The sequence below is a fragment of the Microtus ochrogaster genome, linkage group LG1 (assembly GCF_000317375.1).
Source record: "Microtus ochrogaster isolate Prairie Vole_2 linkage group LG1, MicOch1.0, whole genome shotgun sequence".
NCBI classification, from domain to species: Eukaryota; Metazoa; Chordata; class Mammalia; order Rodentia; family Cricetidae; genus Microtus; species Microtus ochrogaster.
In genome coordinates, this window is record NC_022027.1 from 43485783 (window position 1) to 43500411 (window position 14629).

The 14629-nt window shown below is 35.9% G+C and overlaps 1 protein-coding gene across 6 annotated transcripts in view; it reads right to left on the reverse strand.

The window, feature by feature from the left end:
• Ankrd17 (ankyrin repeat domain 17) overlaps positions 1-14629 on the reverse strand; it is a 152953-nt gene that overhangs the window by 93485 nt on the left and 44839 nt on the right. Inside the window, exon 1 of one of the 6 annotated variants that reach the window (XM_026785101.1) lies at positions 9191-9208. The exons of the other annotated variants lie outside the window; for them this stretch is intronic. Coding sequence (XP_026640902.1) covers positions 9191-9193 — 3 coding nt within the window. The 5' untranslated portion in view covers positions 9194-9208. Of the gene's footprint in view, positions 1-9190; positions 9209-14629 lie in introns of those variants that run through there. 6 annotated transcript variants of the gene reach the window in all.

Consider the following 14629-nt stretch of genomic DNA (forward strand, 5'->3'; position numbering starts at 1 on the left):
AAAAAAAAAAAAAAAAGAAAGAAACTTTTGGAGGAGGAAAACTTCAAAGACTTGGCTCATCATGTGAAAGCCAAGCTTAAGGCCCTGAGCTCAATCTCTGGGAACAACATAGTTGTCCTCTGGCCTCCATAGGCTCACTGTGGGACCTGTACCTATCTCCTCTTACTCACACACAAAACTACCAGATGACCCTAAGATTGTTCCCTTTTGGATTCTAAAAGGTGTAGGGTATATCTTGAGGAAAGAAAGCTAATTATAAAATCTTCTATGGGGAAGGGAACAAAAATGCTCTTTTTGTTGATTAATCACACATTATAGACAACTTGTATTCAAAATTATTTACTGCTATATTTATACATCAATGTATAAAAACCAATCTTAGTACTCAGAAACTTGATTATTTTTAATGATTGTATGAATGGCCAATAATACAAGTAAAATAAAATGATATAATGTAGGGTAGTGGTGATGTAAAGGGCTACACGCAATTAGAGAAAAAGCAAAGAAAATTCTCCTTTTACACCATTACCCTTTCCCCCATCTGGAGGCTATATGTGTAGACCTATGGTGTACAGCTTCCACAGCATGCAGCAAGTCCTGGCTTCAATCCTGAGAGCAGTAGAAAGAAACATTCAATATTTTTTCAAGTAGATTTTGTGTTCTATTCCCAGTAAATGGAGATAGAATGATGTAATTTAATTTTATAAATATGCAAAATAGACTCTTTTACACTTTCAAACTAGATTATGCATATATACCTCCTTTTCATGTTCTAAATGCTGTTAGTAGTTTACCCCTAAAAAGTATCAAAAGTTTATGGATATTTGAGTATAATAACTAAGTTACATTTAAAGGATGTGTTATTAGAAGTGGGTACTCTATAAAAATGATTATGTATCCAGTCTTGTTTATTAATTTTTTTGAAAGTGTCATACATGAACACTGTATCTACATCACTCCCATCTCCCTGTCCAGTCTTCAACTCCTCCAGTATCCATCTGTCAAAACTCAGGATCTCATCTTTAATTATTCTGTTACATGTACACCCATATATACACTTAGATATGCGAACATGTACTACTGAGAGCATTTAGCTTTGCTCATATGTACATATACCCAAGGCTGATGACTTGGAATTGGACAAAATAAGAAGAGTGATTTTCCCTTTATTAAATTCTTGACCATTCTAAAGAGAGAAAACTGGAAAAGAAATTTAAGAACTTTAAAAGTAAAATTCTCGGGTCTACAGTTAAGAAACACACAAAGATCCTTAATTAAACGGGAGGTTTCTATATATGCAGTACAGAGAGGACCAGGTGCTGTGTACAAAAAATTCAATGCTAGAGGAATAAGAAACTCTACAGAGTCTATTTTCTCTCTCTTTTTTTTTGTTTTTGTTTTTGTTTGTTTGTTTGGTTTTTTTTCGAGACAGGGTTTCTCTGTGGCTTTGGAGCCTGTCCTGGAACTAGCTCTTGTAGACCAGGCTGGTCTCGAACTCACAGAGATCCACCTGCCTCTGCCTCCCGAGTGCTGGGATTAAAGGCGTGTGCCACCATCGCCCGGCTTAACATTTTTTTCTTTAGAAATAAAGATTCCTAAGTAAATTCACTACTAATGACTAAAAGTGGTACAATCAAACACTTCTGTCCCCAACGCAACATAAACTGTGAGGCATTTCCTGTGAAGTACTGTTTCGTTCACTTGTCTTTGGCTACCCACATGTCACAGGGCATGTGTAGAGGTTGGAGGACAACTTGTAGGGGACAAGTTGTCTCTTTTCATCATGTAGGTTCCTGGGTTCAAACTCAGATCATCAGGATTGGCAGCAAACGCCTTTAATCAGCTCACCAGCCTTCCTAGGAGGTGTTCTCAACACTACCCCATTCCCAATAAATAATAATCTGATAAAACATTTAGAAATAACTCAGTTTTGAAAATAGTCATAAGGCAAACAAGATGAACCTTTTTTCTCAACCTAGGCACTAGAGGCATTCTGGATGAAAGCCTTTACTCACATGATGCCAGGAGTAACCCTTTCTCATTTGACAACCAAGAACATACCCAGACACCGTCTAATGTCTCCCTGGAAGAGTAAAGAAAAGCTCCCTTCTCAATGCACATGCCCTCTAAAAACAAACAAACAAAAACAAAACAAAAATTCACCAGTGAGAAAGTTGAGAACCTCTGAATTAAATACAAGCAAACATATAAATTCAAAAGGCATAACAATTTACAAAACCAGTAAGTAAAACCATTCTCCCATTAAGCAGAATGGAGCAAAGATCAGAGAACTTTTCTAAGTTAACAAGGCTTGAGCAACAATAAATCATAATACAGATTCTATCTGAAACCTGGCTTTGGCTATGTAAAAAACTACATCTTGCTTTTCTGAGATAGTCTCATGTATCTTTGCATGGCCTCAAACTCCCTATGCAGCCAAAGGTGATCTTGAACTTAGATGCAACACTAAGGATCACATCAAGAGGTTTATGCATGCAAGGGAAGTATTCCACCAAATAAACCACATCTCCAGCTCTAGAAAATCCTGAGCAATGCTGAAATAAAGCTACATACATATACATACATGTACAAAGCAGTTTTTGGACTGGACTCTTTTTGTGTTTGTTAAGCTTTTGTTTTCATGTGGCTCCGCTGAAGTCTAATTCAGTTTTGCTTTGTTTATTTTTAAAGCAAATATCATCTACATTCAGTAATGCTTATATTACAAAGTAAAATAATTTTATCACAACCTCCCCAATGTAAAACAAATATAATAGAGACGGCTAAATAAAAAAACCAAACTTTTCTTACAATGGTAAAATCCAAATAGATGTCTATACCAGAACTGATAGCATTAAATTGTTCTATACTCAACAGAAAGTTAAGCGGTAAATGGAAGTTATAAAATGATCTGCACCAGCTATGAACATCAGAAATATAATTTAACACTTTACTCAAATATACTCATTAACCTCATAGCTAAAGCCAAAGAATGAGCAGACGGTGTACGTTAATTGGCCTTCATATATACCAACTCCACTAAAGAAACATCTTTATACCTTGTGTGCAAAGCAGCAAGCTAGCTATTTGCAACCGAAACACAGAAACGATTTAATATGCTCATTGCCTTTCATGAATATACAATGTTAAAAGCAAAGAAGCTATCAAATATATATGAAAAAGAGAACACTAAACAGGAAGACAGTGATCATACAAAGGAAGAAGACAATTCTCTATAAGCATATGCTTAAAGAACAGGGTGATTTAGGACAGCTCTGAAAGTTTCACCACTTATAAAACTTACTCAAAGACTTCATTTAGGCAAAGTGTTTTAGAAACACAACTAAGAGCCCTGCAAAGAGTTCTTTTGGATAAATATAACTTCAGAGATGAGACCTATTGAGAATTTATTTCAATATAGGAAATACAGAACGATGTGCGGTTAGGCCAGACAGGAAGCTCAGACTATAAGGATAGCCATTTTTAAAATGGGACTCTCTGGAATGCAATATTCTGCAATCCTCTTGCCATTGCACCGACCAATCATTGGTGTTTTGCTCTTCTGTACACTATCCTGCTATTTACCACGGCAAACACCTGGACCTGAAACCAAACTTACGTTGTGACTAAAAGGGCCACTTCAAACTTTCCTTCCTTTGGTTTGGTTTTGTGGTTGGTCTAGACCTCTATCTGGCTAAGGATGATGATCCTGCCTCTAGCTCCTCTGCATTGTTGCCATACCCAGCTACAAATGTCCTATAGAACAACAGATGATTCTATATATCCTCTACAACAATAAGATCTCTGCAATGAAAATTCAAGTCACATTTATCCCCCCTGATGGTCTTTTGTATTTTTATGAATCTCACTTTTAGTATCAGTATTTGATTCTTATAATCAGCTTGATGATTTCAATGGAAAAATGGTGAATTTATATAACTAAAACCTCTAACAACTATTATATAAGACCTATAAAACATAAAGGCTCCATTTATTTGAAGCTGTGATCATGAACTGTATTCCCTAAGTTCAGACTCCCTATTTAGTGATATTCAAACGACAGGGTAAATAAACATAATTTAAAACAACATGTTTCCAAATATTGATAGAATATATAATTAAGAAAACGTCCTTTGCAAATAAAAGATGCTGAAAATCAGTGTGAAATGGTAAATATAAAATTTAAGGAAGGAATGTGAATCCATAATAATGTCATCACAATAGCCGATTGCTAAGGACAACACACAATGCCCTGAAACATACAGTATTTGACCACTGAGCTAGACAATAAACCCCTGAATAAATTCATGTTTTATACTAACTGCTTCTGTCTCAAATCCAGAAAAATAAAGGATTATTTGCATGTCCCCGTTCCCTCAACACAATAAAGCAGACTTACTGCAAATAAAAGTTTATAATTATACATGGCCCCAAACTATGAGTAAGACTTAAGTAAAATATTACAATTGTTAATCAAGTTAATTATTTTTAAGCTAATATAACAAAAGATTTTTTTCTTATTCTACAAAGACAAATTTAGCAACAAAACACCTCAAGTCTTATAAATTCAATGGGCCAAGAATGTATCACTCAGCCTGCAGAAGCCTGACTATCTGAATTCAAGCCCAGAACCCACATAAAGGTTAAGAGAAAACTACTCCATAAAGTTGTCTTCTGACTTCCACATACATGACGGAACACTACCGTCCCAAACACATCACACCCATGAGAGTGAACAGAGACACAGACAGCATGCCATCCAGAGGAAGACCCAGAAACTCAGGGTCTCATAAGCCACGGCTGCAGAAGCCAAGGGTACATACCACAAGCACCTGAGAATATGGGAAATGCCTCGGGGTACCTGTCGCCTCAAGATCAATTTCAACAAGTATCATCCTGGTTACTCTGGGAAAGTTGCTATGAGGCATGACCACTAACGAGCCAGAACTTCTGCCCAACTCTCAACCTTCCCAAACTGTGGACACAGACCAGGGAAGAGACTCAACTCAAGTACATGCTGTAAAAAACATGACTGGAGCAGTTCCCATCACGGATGTAAGATTAAGGGCTACTACAAAGTTCTGGGAAGGGAAGGCTCACCCAGCAGTCTGTCACTGTGAAAACCAAATTCGTCTGAGACATAGACATAGCTCACCCTTACATCTCAAACACTTCGGGATATGTATGTATGTATGTCTATGTGGATTGGATTTCTGAAAGCAGTTGTGATTCATGGTTCCTGTGTATAATGTAAGTCTTGATATTCAGAGAACTTGTTAACACCATTACTCTCAGCCCAAACGTATCTCATAAACAAAACAAAACAAAAACAAACAAGCCCTGCGAAACAGTGAGATAGCTAGCTACAGATGTGGCTGACAAATTAAAAACACAGACAGCTCTTCAGAGGACGCAGGGTGGCTCCCCACACCATACATCAGCAGCTCACAACTCCATAAAATCTAGAATGCCTCTGGCTTCCATAGGCACCCACACTTACACACACACCCATACCCCTCCCACACACACAATTTTTTTTTTAAAGAAGTTTCAAAAAAATTAGAAGTTAATGATTAGTATGACTCATGGTATTGAGATAGAAGTTAGGAAAATAAAAGTGAACATGTCTGAAATAAATTTAGATTTCAAAAGGGTAAAAATTACTACATTAGTCCTATATTTTTTACATTCAGAACTATGTTATATGTTACACATTTACTAAAATCTACTATGTAAGAATATACTATGGAACAGAGACAGAACACAGCCTTTTTTGACAGAACACAAAACAAGACTTATTATTAAACAAACAATCCTTCAAGTTAGAAGAATGCAATCGTGCAAACATCTCTAGAATTTCTGATTTAAAAGAATATAAGTCAAGAACAAAGCAAAACAGTATCATAAGCTTATATTCTAAAGTATTTTGCAACAACTAGCTGACTCAATTTAATGCTGACATAAGAAATGGAATAATGAGAAGGAAGAAAAAAGAAAACAAAAGGATAATCAAAATGAGAAGAAAAAAATTATACTCAGTAAAAGAGAAGAAAGAAAAGAAGAAAAAGAAAAGTAATAAAATGTTTTTACCATAACCTTAAAGACAACCTTCCTCACCCCTACCCCCACTCAACTGGGGCAATATTAAGAAGTTTTTAAAGAAATAATAAAGTAAAAACTCGGTTATATGTTTCTGTTGAAAGAGACAGCTAATTAATACTTAAAGTCACAAAGGAGTTGGAGAGAATTGTTCAGCAGTTAAGACTACATATTGCTCTTCCAGAGGAATAGAATTCAGATCCCAGTTTCCACACTGGGTGGTTTACTACTGCCTGTAACTGCAGGTCTAAGGAATCCAATGCCTCTGCCAGCACCTGCATCCATGGACACATGCATACAAAGACGTGTGCATGCGCACACACACACATACACACTTTAAAATAATTAAAAGTGTTTAAAGAAAATGAGCTGAAAATAGAGCAACCACAATCAAAGGTTACTAGTATTAAGAAAATAGAATAAGGCCAAAAACAATAAATGCAAAGAATATTTTGTAATTCTGGGTGAGAGAGGACACATCCAGAGTGGTTCAGTCATAAACATACAACAAACCCTCCAAAAGTATGCACACCTTTAAAAATAAAAATCAACCTAAGTGAGAAAATTTCCATATACCTGTAGAAGAAAATGATGAATATGCAATGACAAGAGGATTCAGAAATAAAATTATAATAAAGCAAAATAAGTGGTAGAAAAATGGAGTTTTTAAAATTAAAAAAAAAATATGACCATACATTAGGAAAAAAAGAAAAAAAACCCACAGGTTTCTGATGTGTGAGTGTCATATATCAATCTGTTGATTTCATTGGTTAATCAATAAAGAAACTGCTTGGCCCTGATAGGTTAGAACATAGGTGGGTGGAGTAAACAGAACAGAATGCTGGGAGGAAGAGGAAGTGAGCTCAGAAGCCACGCTCCCCTCTCAGAACCAGACGCGATGAAGCAAGCCGCCAGGTCAGACATGCTGAATCTTTCCTGGTAAGCGCACCTAGCGGGGCTACACAGATTATTAGACATGGGCTAAATTAATACGTGAGAATTAGCCTAGAAGAGGCTAGATATAATGGGTCAGGCAGTATTTAAAAGAATACAGTTTCCGTGTTGTTATTTCGGGGCTTAAGCTAGCCAGGCTACCAGTAGCCGGGCTGTGGGAAGAGGCCCGCAGCTCCTACTACAGATTTCAAAGGGATGATTTTGTAATTTATGTATAGGAGGTAATGTTCTTGATGCAGAAAAAAAAGGGGGTATTAAATATTCATAGTATGATATCCTACTTGAAATTTTAAAAGAAAAAGTCCACTAATTAACAATAGAGGGAATAAAAATCTAAGAAAGGATATTATTTCCTACAGGATTTGATCATATTTTTTTCCTTAAAGAAAATATTAGAGAGGGGATCCCAGGTGTCCACAGGGATGTCCCCAGCTAGGTCCTTGGGCAGCAGAGGAGAGGGTGCCTGAACTGTCCTTGCCCCACTATCACACTGATGATTATCTCGAATATCATCATAGAATCTTTGTTGGCGTCGGCTGGAGATAGAGACAGAGACCCACATCAGAGCAATGGACTGAGCTCCTGAATGTAGTGGGGAGTGCCTTGGACTTCCCACAGAACAGGGTTTCCAGTCCTCTCTCAATCAGGAAGGGGAAGGAAGGAGGATGAGTGGGGGAGTGGGAGGGAAATGGGTAGAGGGGAGGAAGTAGAAATTTTTGAATGGAAAAATAAAAAAATAAATTAAAAAGGAAAAAAGGAAACATTAGAGCTTTAAATGTCAGATTTAAAAATTTTAAATTACAAATCAAGATGTATTATTGATATTATTACTATAAAACAGGATGAAGAAATTGGGAAGGCTTCAAAGAAATGGATGGTATTCAAGAAAAAGTTGCTACTAAAAGAGCAGAGCATTATCATATTTAAAAAACAGGGCATCTTATTTACAAAAGGAGAAAATACCTGAGAAAACTGCCAAGCTCCTATAAACAAGCCTAGACAAGAAGCACACACACAACAGTAAACATAACACACCTAACTCTAAATAAAACAAACAGACTGGCAGTGGTAAAAGAGAAAGGGAAATTTAAATTCCACAGCAGTGCTGACTTTGTTTTCTTCATGTGCGGACTGCTTCTTCCTATATTTGCATTCTTCAGTTCCTAGCTTGGCTTACACTTTCTCAAATCACACTAACAAGGGGTGCTCTCCTCTGCTCTCTACCATACCATCCAACCTATCGCTTCCTGCCGAACCGGGAATATCCACCTTCTCACCTATTTGCTTTACTGTCTCTCTTCTCCAGAGGACAGGAGCCTCTGTAGACCACAGAAATAACCAACACTGTGGTGGTGACTGCACTACCACTAACTTATTGCAGTTTCTGGCACTATCTAAATAGTTCCTTGAAGGAATATTAAATATAAAGTATGATCAACAACTATAAACATATAATGCATCACATTAAATATTATAATTGAAAATGGATCATCTTAACAAAACTGTATGGTTAAATTAAATATCTACTGCTGGGCAGGGCAGTACATCTTTAATCCCAGCTAAGAGTGCAGAGACTGGTGTCCAGACTACATGATGAGACCATCTCAAAAAGTAAATGAAATACGCACAGCCATAAAAGGTACCCGTTGAGTCAGAAAAGTAACTTGCTTTTTTTATAATAAAAGTCTAGAATATACATAACCTTAAAAATACATTTACTTTTAATCAAGAATAAGACACTCAAATCAGAAAGAACAGCAGAGCTCTGAAAACCTACCCAATAGTTAAACCAGAAAACATAACAAAATACTGTTAAGCATAACTACCAAAAAATAAATAACATAATTTACAGAAGACATAATTATTCTTCCAGAATTTAATAGAATCAGCAAAAACTAAATAAATGGTAAGACCAAAGTTTAAAAAAAAAATAATAGTCTTCCTACACAATAGCAATACTTTATTAGAAAATACTTTTGTTAACGCTATTCACAGTAACAACAAAAGCTAAAGATACTCAGGAAAATACCTAACCAAAAAAAAGTGTGTAAGACCTATGAAAATTAATTTTTTAAAAAAATCTATAAAACTGTACTGTAGAACATAAAAGAACACCTAAAGAAATGGAGAGGCATACCATGGTCCTGGGTGGGAAGACTCAATAGTGTAAAGATGTCAATTCTCCCCAAATTAATCTGTAAATTCAATGCACTTCCAATCAAAATCCCAAAGGGATTTTTAATGGAACTTGACATGTTGACTCTAAAGTTCATCTGGAAGAGAAAATACACAAAAATTGCCAAAAAATTTTTTGGAAAAAGACAATGGGGAGGGGTGCCCTATCAGCTGTCAAATATAATATAAAATTAAAATAACCAAAACTGTATAATACTGAATCCAGAGCACATGTATTTGGGACTTAAAATATGAACAAGGCGATTTTTATGTTAGTGGGAGAAAAGAACGTATCACTCAGTGATTATACTGTGAGAAATATTGAAGCTTGAAAAATTAACTAGGTCCTTAAAATGATTAACAGAAAATTCAGATGAATTAAAATCTATTAGAAACAAATAAAACTGCATTGTAGAAGAAAATATAAGAAACAAAAGTGCTCTGATCTTGCTAAAAAGAAGACTCTTTGAGAAAGACACATGAGAAGACCAATAAGGTTCTGACAGCTTAAAAAATAAATATAAAAATGCCACAAAATAAAAAATGTGATAGGGTAGGTAAAAATACCACAAATTATAATAAACAAGTTAGTAAGAGAATCATAAAGAAATTTTAAAATTTTTACTGAAGATGGACAAAATTTTATGGATAATTTTCAACAGAAATATAAAATTCCAGGAACTTTACTAGAAATCAATTTAATACAAATACAAATAAGGTATATTTTATATTCAATGGCAAACAATATCTAAAAGTTGGGGTACATGATAGAACATAAAAATTCAACAACTGGAACTTTTTTCTTCATAGTAATTTTATCTACAATAATATTGGATACGTGTGTGTACATGGTTGTTCATTGCAACATTGATCATACAGAAACAAAAGGCTAAAAATTACCTTCAAATATATCAATACCATAGTGGTTAAATAAATTAAAAATGAAATAAGAGGTGCTATGGATGTAGCTCTGAGGTAGGATACTTACCCAGCAGACTCAAGGCTCATCCCTCCAACCCTCAAAAGCAACAATGTATCAGCTACCACTTCATCCCTTTGGCCTGCAATAGTTATCTTCATAAACTAAATGGTAATGGCACCTTCCAATTTTATTGTCCTCCTACCACTTGAACATAATAGAAACCCTATTTCCTTGCATCAGACTAGAGCCTTAACGTTAAGCATTATATAAAGGAAATTCTGCCTTTTAGTTATCCATATTCTTCTGTACAGCTTACCTCAAAAACTTAACTGTTAAGAGCACTTACTGCTCTTCCAGAGTCCCCCAAGAGCAGTTCCCAGAACCCAGGTGGTTTTATGTTTAATTCCAATTCCAAGGGATCTATCTAATGCCCTTTTCTGGCCTCCCCGGACAATGCATGTGTGAGATTTAGGCATAACACTATTGCACGTGAAACAAATAAATAAAACATTTAAACAAACAAAAGTGACTGTTTAGTTTTCTATTGCTTGGTTTCAGAAAGTAAGGAAGAAAAACCCAACTTCTCTAGAGTTTGGGCATTAGAGAGTCACAATAGAATAGAGTCACATATGCCTGTACTCCTAGCACTCAGGAATTGTTAGTTTCAGGCCTGGTTGGGCTACTTGGAGACATCTCACCGCCACTCCAATCTTATGGCTCCCAATGAAGAATTATCTAACCATTCCTATCTATTTAACAAAAATACCAATCAATAGCTAGTGTGACAACTTAAATTATTTGAAACATGTAACACTAACTCTTAACTTCCTGGTACATATCATTCAGTTAAAAGCATGTGACTTTTGTTTGCATGCTTTTGTGCTTTGGATAGTGTCTCAGTCCAGGCTGGTCTTGGATTTAGTACTAATGGCCTTGAACTCCTGATCCTTCAACCACCACCTTCCAAGTGCTGGAATTACAGATGTGCAATTCCACACAGAGCTTCCTCATTAATAATATTATTTTGAGAAAGAGTCTCTCTATGAAGTTCTAGTTACTCCAGAGCTCACTAAGTACACCATGCACAAAGATCCCAAGGGCTAGAATTAAAAGCATGTACCACCACAACCAGCCTCCTAATTAATTTTTTTTTTTTTGATTTTCGAGACAGGGTTTCTCTGTAGCTTTTTGGTTCCTGTCCTGGAACTAGCTCTTCTAGACCAGGCTGGCTTCGAACTCAAAGAGATCTGCCTGCCTCTGCCTCTGCCTCCTGAGTGCTGGGATTAAAGGCCTGTGCCACCACCGCCTGGCTCCTAATTAATTTTAAATAAAGTGCTGGCATCAAATCAAGTACTGTTAAGACTCCGATCAAGCAATGCTATTCTCATGGTGGTTAAAAAAATTAAGCATTATATTCTCTATTCATATTATTTCTCCCTCTCTATTCAATAGTTTTGTAAAAAAATGTGCCTGTTACATTTTTCTCAATTTTTTTTCATTACTGACCCGTAGGTATTCTGAATAAATCCTGTATCAGACATATGGTTTATCATGTATTTCTTAACTGATGGGTTCTCTTTTAGGTATTTCCTCAGAACAGGTTTTTAATTATAAGTCCAAATTCCTCATTTTCTTTTATTTGAACAGTGTCCTATGTAAAATATACTTACCAAGGTCATAAAAGATTTTCTCTGACACTTTTTATAGAATGTGTAATGTCCTGGCTTTTACAATTACAATTAACTGGGTGAGGTTTTGCATGTATGAGATTTGAATATCTTTCCTTTCTTTAAAAACAAAGATATATGACCATTTTGGCACTGCTGATTAAGAAAACTGCTTACTGAATCACCTTAGCACTCAACAATAGGTTGATCTCTAGAATTCCAAACTAATTCATTAAAACTGTCCATTTCTTCTTTTATCAATAACAAAACAAACCATAATTTCTCTAATAGATTTTTCAGGGTATTGATTCCTGAGTGAGATTTGATGTTAGTGGTTCTCTTAGAATTTGCTCATTTCATTTAATTTATTTATTAACCTCATGGGCAAAAGCATAACAGTCCCTTGGTAGTTTATTATTTTATCACTATTGGTAATAAAAATCAGGATCTCACACATTAGGAAAATACTCTATCACTAAGATATACCTTTTCATAATCACACTTGTTTATTTATGCATGTGGGCATGTATAAGCCAAAACATATGTGTGGAGGTCAGAGGAAAACTTCCAGTTGGTTCTTCCCTTCGACAATATGGGCCCTGGGGATCAAACTTCAAAATTTCAAGCCATCAGGCTTGGCAGCAAACACTTTAATCTACTGAGACATCTCATAGGCCCTGCTATTAGCTTTTTAATAGATATGGACAGGTTTCCTCATAACACCAACAGACAGTATGTATCCTTTCAATCTCTCTCCTCTCATTTCATTTTTAATCATTCCTTCTAAGAGCCAACTAATCATAGATTCTGCTTTTATCTTCACCATTTCCTTTATTCGTGGCTTTTTAAAAATTTGCACTCTTTTTCTGGTCTCTGTCTATGTCTACCTACTTGTTTGTCTGTCCATCTTTCCCTGGTTTCTAAATGCAGAACTTTTAGATTTCTGGTATGTCCTCTTTGGGATCCAGGCCAGTTCACAAAGAACACCATACACCTCTCAAATTTCCCTGTGGGCCAGCTCCTCCAATAATTTCAACTAGCTTCCATCCCTTGTCCAGCTTATGTAAACAATTTCAACTAGCTTCCATCCCTTGTCCAGCCTATGTAAACATGTCCTCTACACCATGTTCTTCTTTGTGTTTGTAAAACTCCACAACAGGAAAACTTCATCAATAAACACGTCTTAACAATGACCTAGTTCACAAGCAACTTTCGAGTATGTCTCTCTAATTTCTCAGCTGAGCTCCAGCGCTGTATTAACAAATTGCTAAATTATCTTCTGGACATACTACTAAACAACCAAACATAACCCAAGCTGCTGTCGTCCTGTATCTCAAGAATATTACAAGTATTCAATAAAAGAACCACACATGATTTCTCACCGTGCAAACCCAACACTCAGGAGGCTCACAATTTCTAGGGTCGCCTGGACTGAAAAGGAAATTTAAAACCAGCCTAAGAAATTCTCAAAACAAACAAAAGCAAAATCTGTTCAAAGCACTAATTTCCTGACTCATGAGATGGTACATCGAAGATGGTACGTGCTGTCAAGACCAACAATTAGAGTTCCGTCCCCAGGACCCTCATGGTAGAAACGAGAGTCAGTTCCCTCTAGTTGTCCTCTGAGCTCCGTATGTGCACATGCACACCCCATCATGCCCAGAGCAAATATTTAATGTACTTCAGTAATTATTCCCCAAAACCAAAGGTATTAATAATAACTAGCATTTTGCCTTGCCCTTTAAGTTGTTCTGTACGAATCTAAAAATATGTAAAATATAGTACTTAATGCCAAGTTGAAAAATATACCACATTATACGTACTTGAGTATTCTATTCATTTCCAAAGTATTAAACTAAGAAGCAAATAGCCACTTTTATAGTAAGACATTTCAATATTACAATGGTATGAAATTAAACACAATTAAAACAAGAAATCCTAAATTTAAAATAAGCTGAACTTTTTTATCCAGATTAGTTTTGAAAACTGTGTGCACACAGATCCAAGTATCAAAAACACCAAAGCAGGAAGCAGTGTTCCTCATCACCAGAAGAGTGACAATTAACCATGTTTGCTTTGTTTAGAGAAGATACCCTTGTCCAAAAATAATACACATGGTTTATGAAAAGGTCAAAAAAAGCAGAAAAAAATTAAGGAACTAAATTGAACAAAATTAGTAAAAAATTTATTTCTAAGATAGGTATGGTATCACCTGCCAATAATTCCAGCCTGCAGAGGCGGAAAGATCTGTTAAATTCAAGGTCAGCCTGGACTACACTGGGAGTTTCAGGTCAGCCAGGGCTATACAATGAGACCCTGTCTCAAAAAAAAAAAAAAAAAAAAAAAAAAAAAAAAAACAGCAGCAACAACAAAAATAATTTCTGAAAATATAGTGATCATCAACCTATTACTATCACTGTAAACCTTTTAAATATTAAATTTTAAGTTATACAGTGACTTCACTATAGTGGTCAGAAAAAGGGAGGAAAATGGAAAGCCCCAAATATCTTACAGTTATAAAAATGATTTGTGGCTGGATATGCAGCATTATACTTTTTTCATTGTAGCTAGAAGTCTTGGAAACTGTCGGGTGAGTAATTCAGAGGTGGAGAGACACGGCATTACAAGCACTTGCTGCACTGCCATAGCACATGTTTGCTGTGGGACAATGGTTTGTGCCCATGCTTTAATAAAACGCTGATTGGCCAGTAGCCAGGCAGGAAGTATAGGCGGGACAACCAGGCAGGAAGTAGAGGCGGGGCAACAAGAACAGGGGAATTCTGGTAATAGGAAAGCTCAGTCTGCAGTCAAG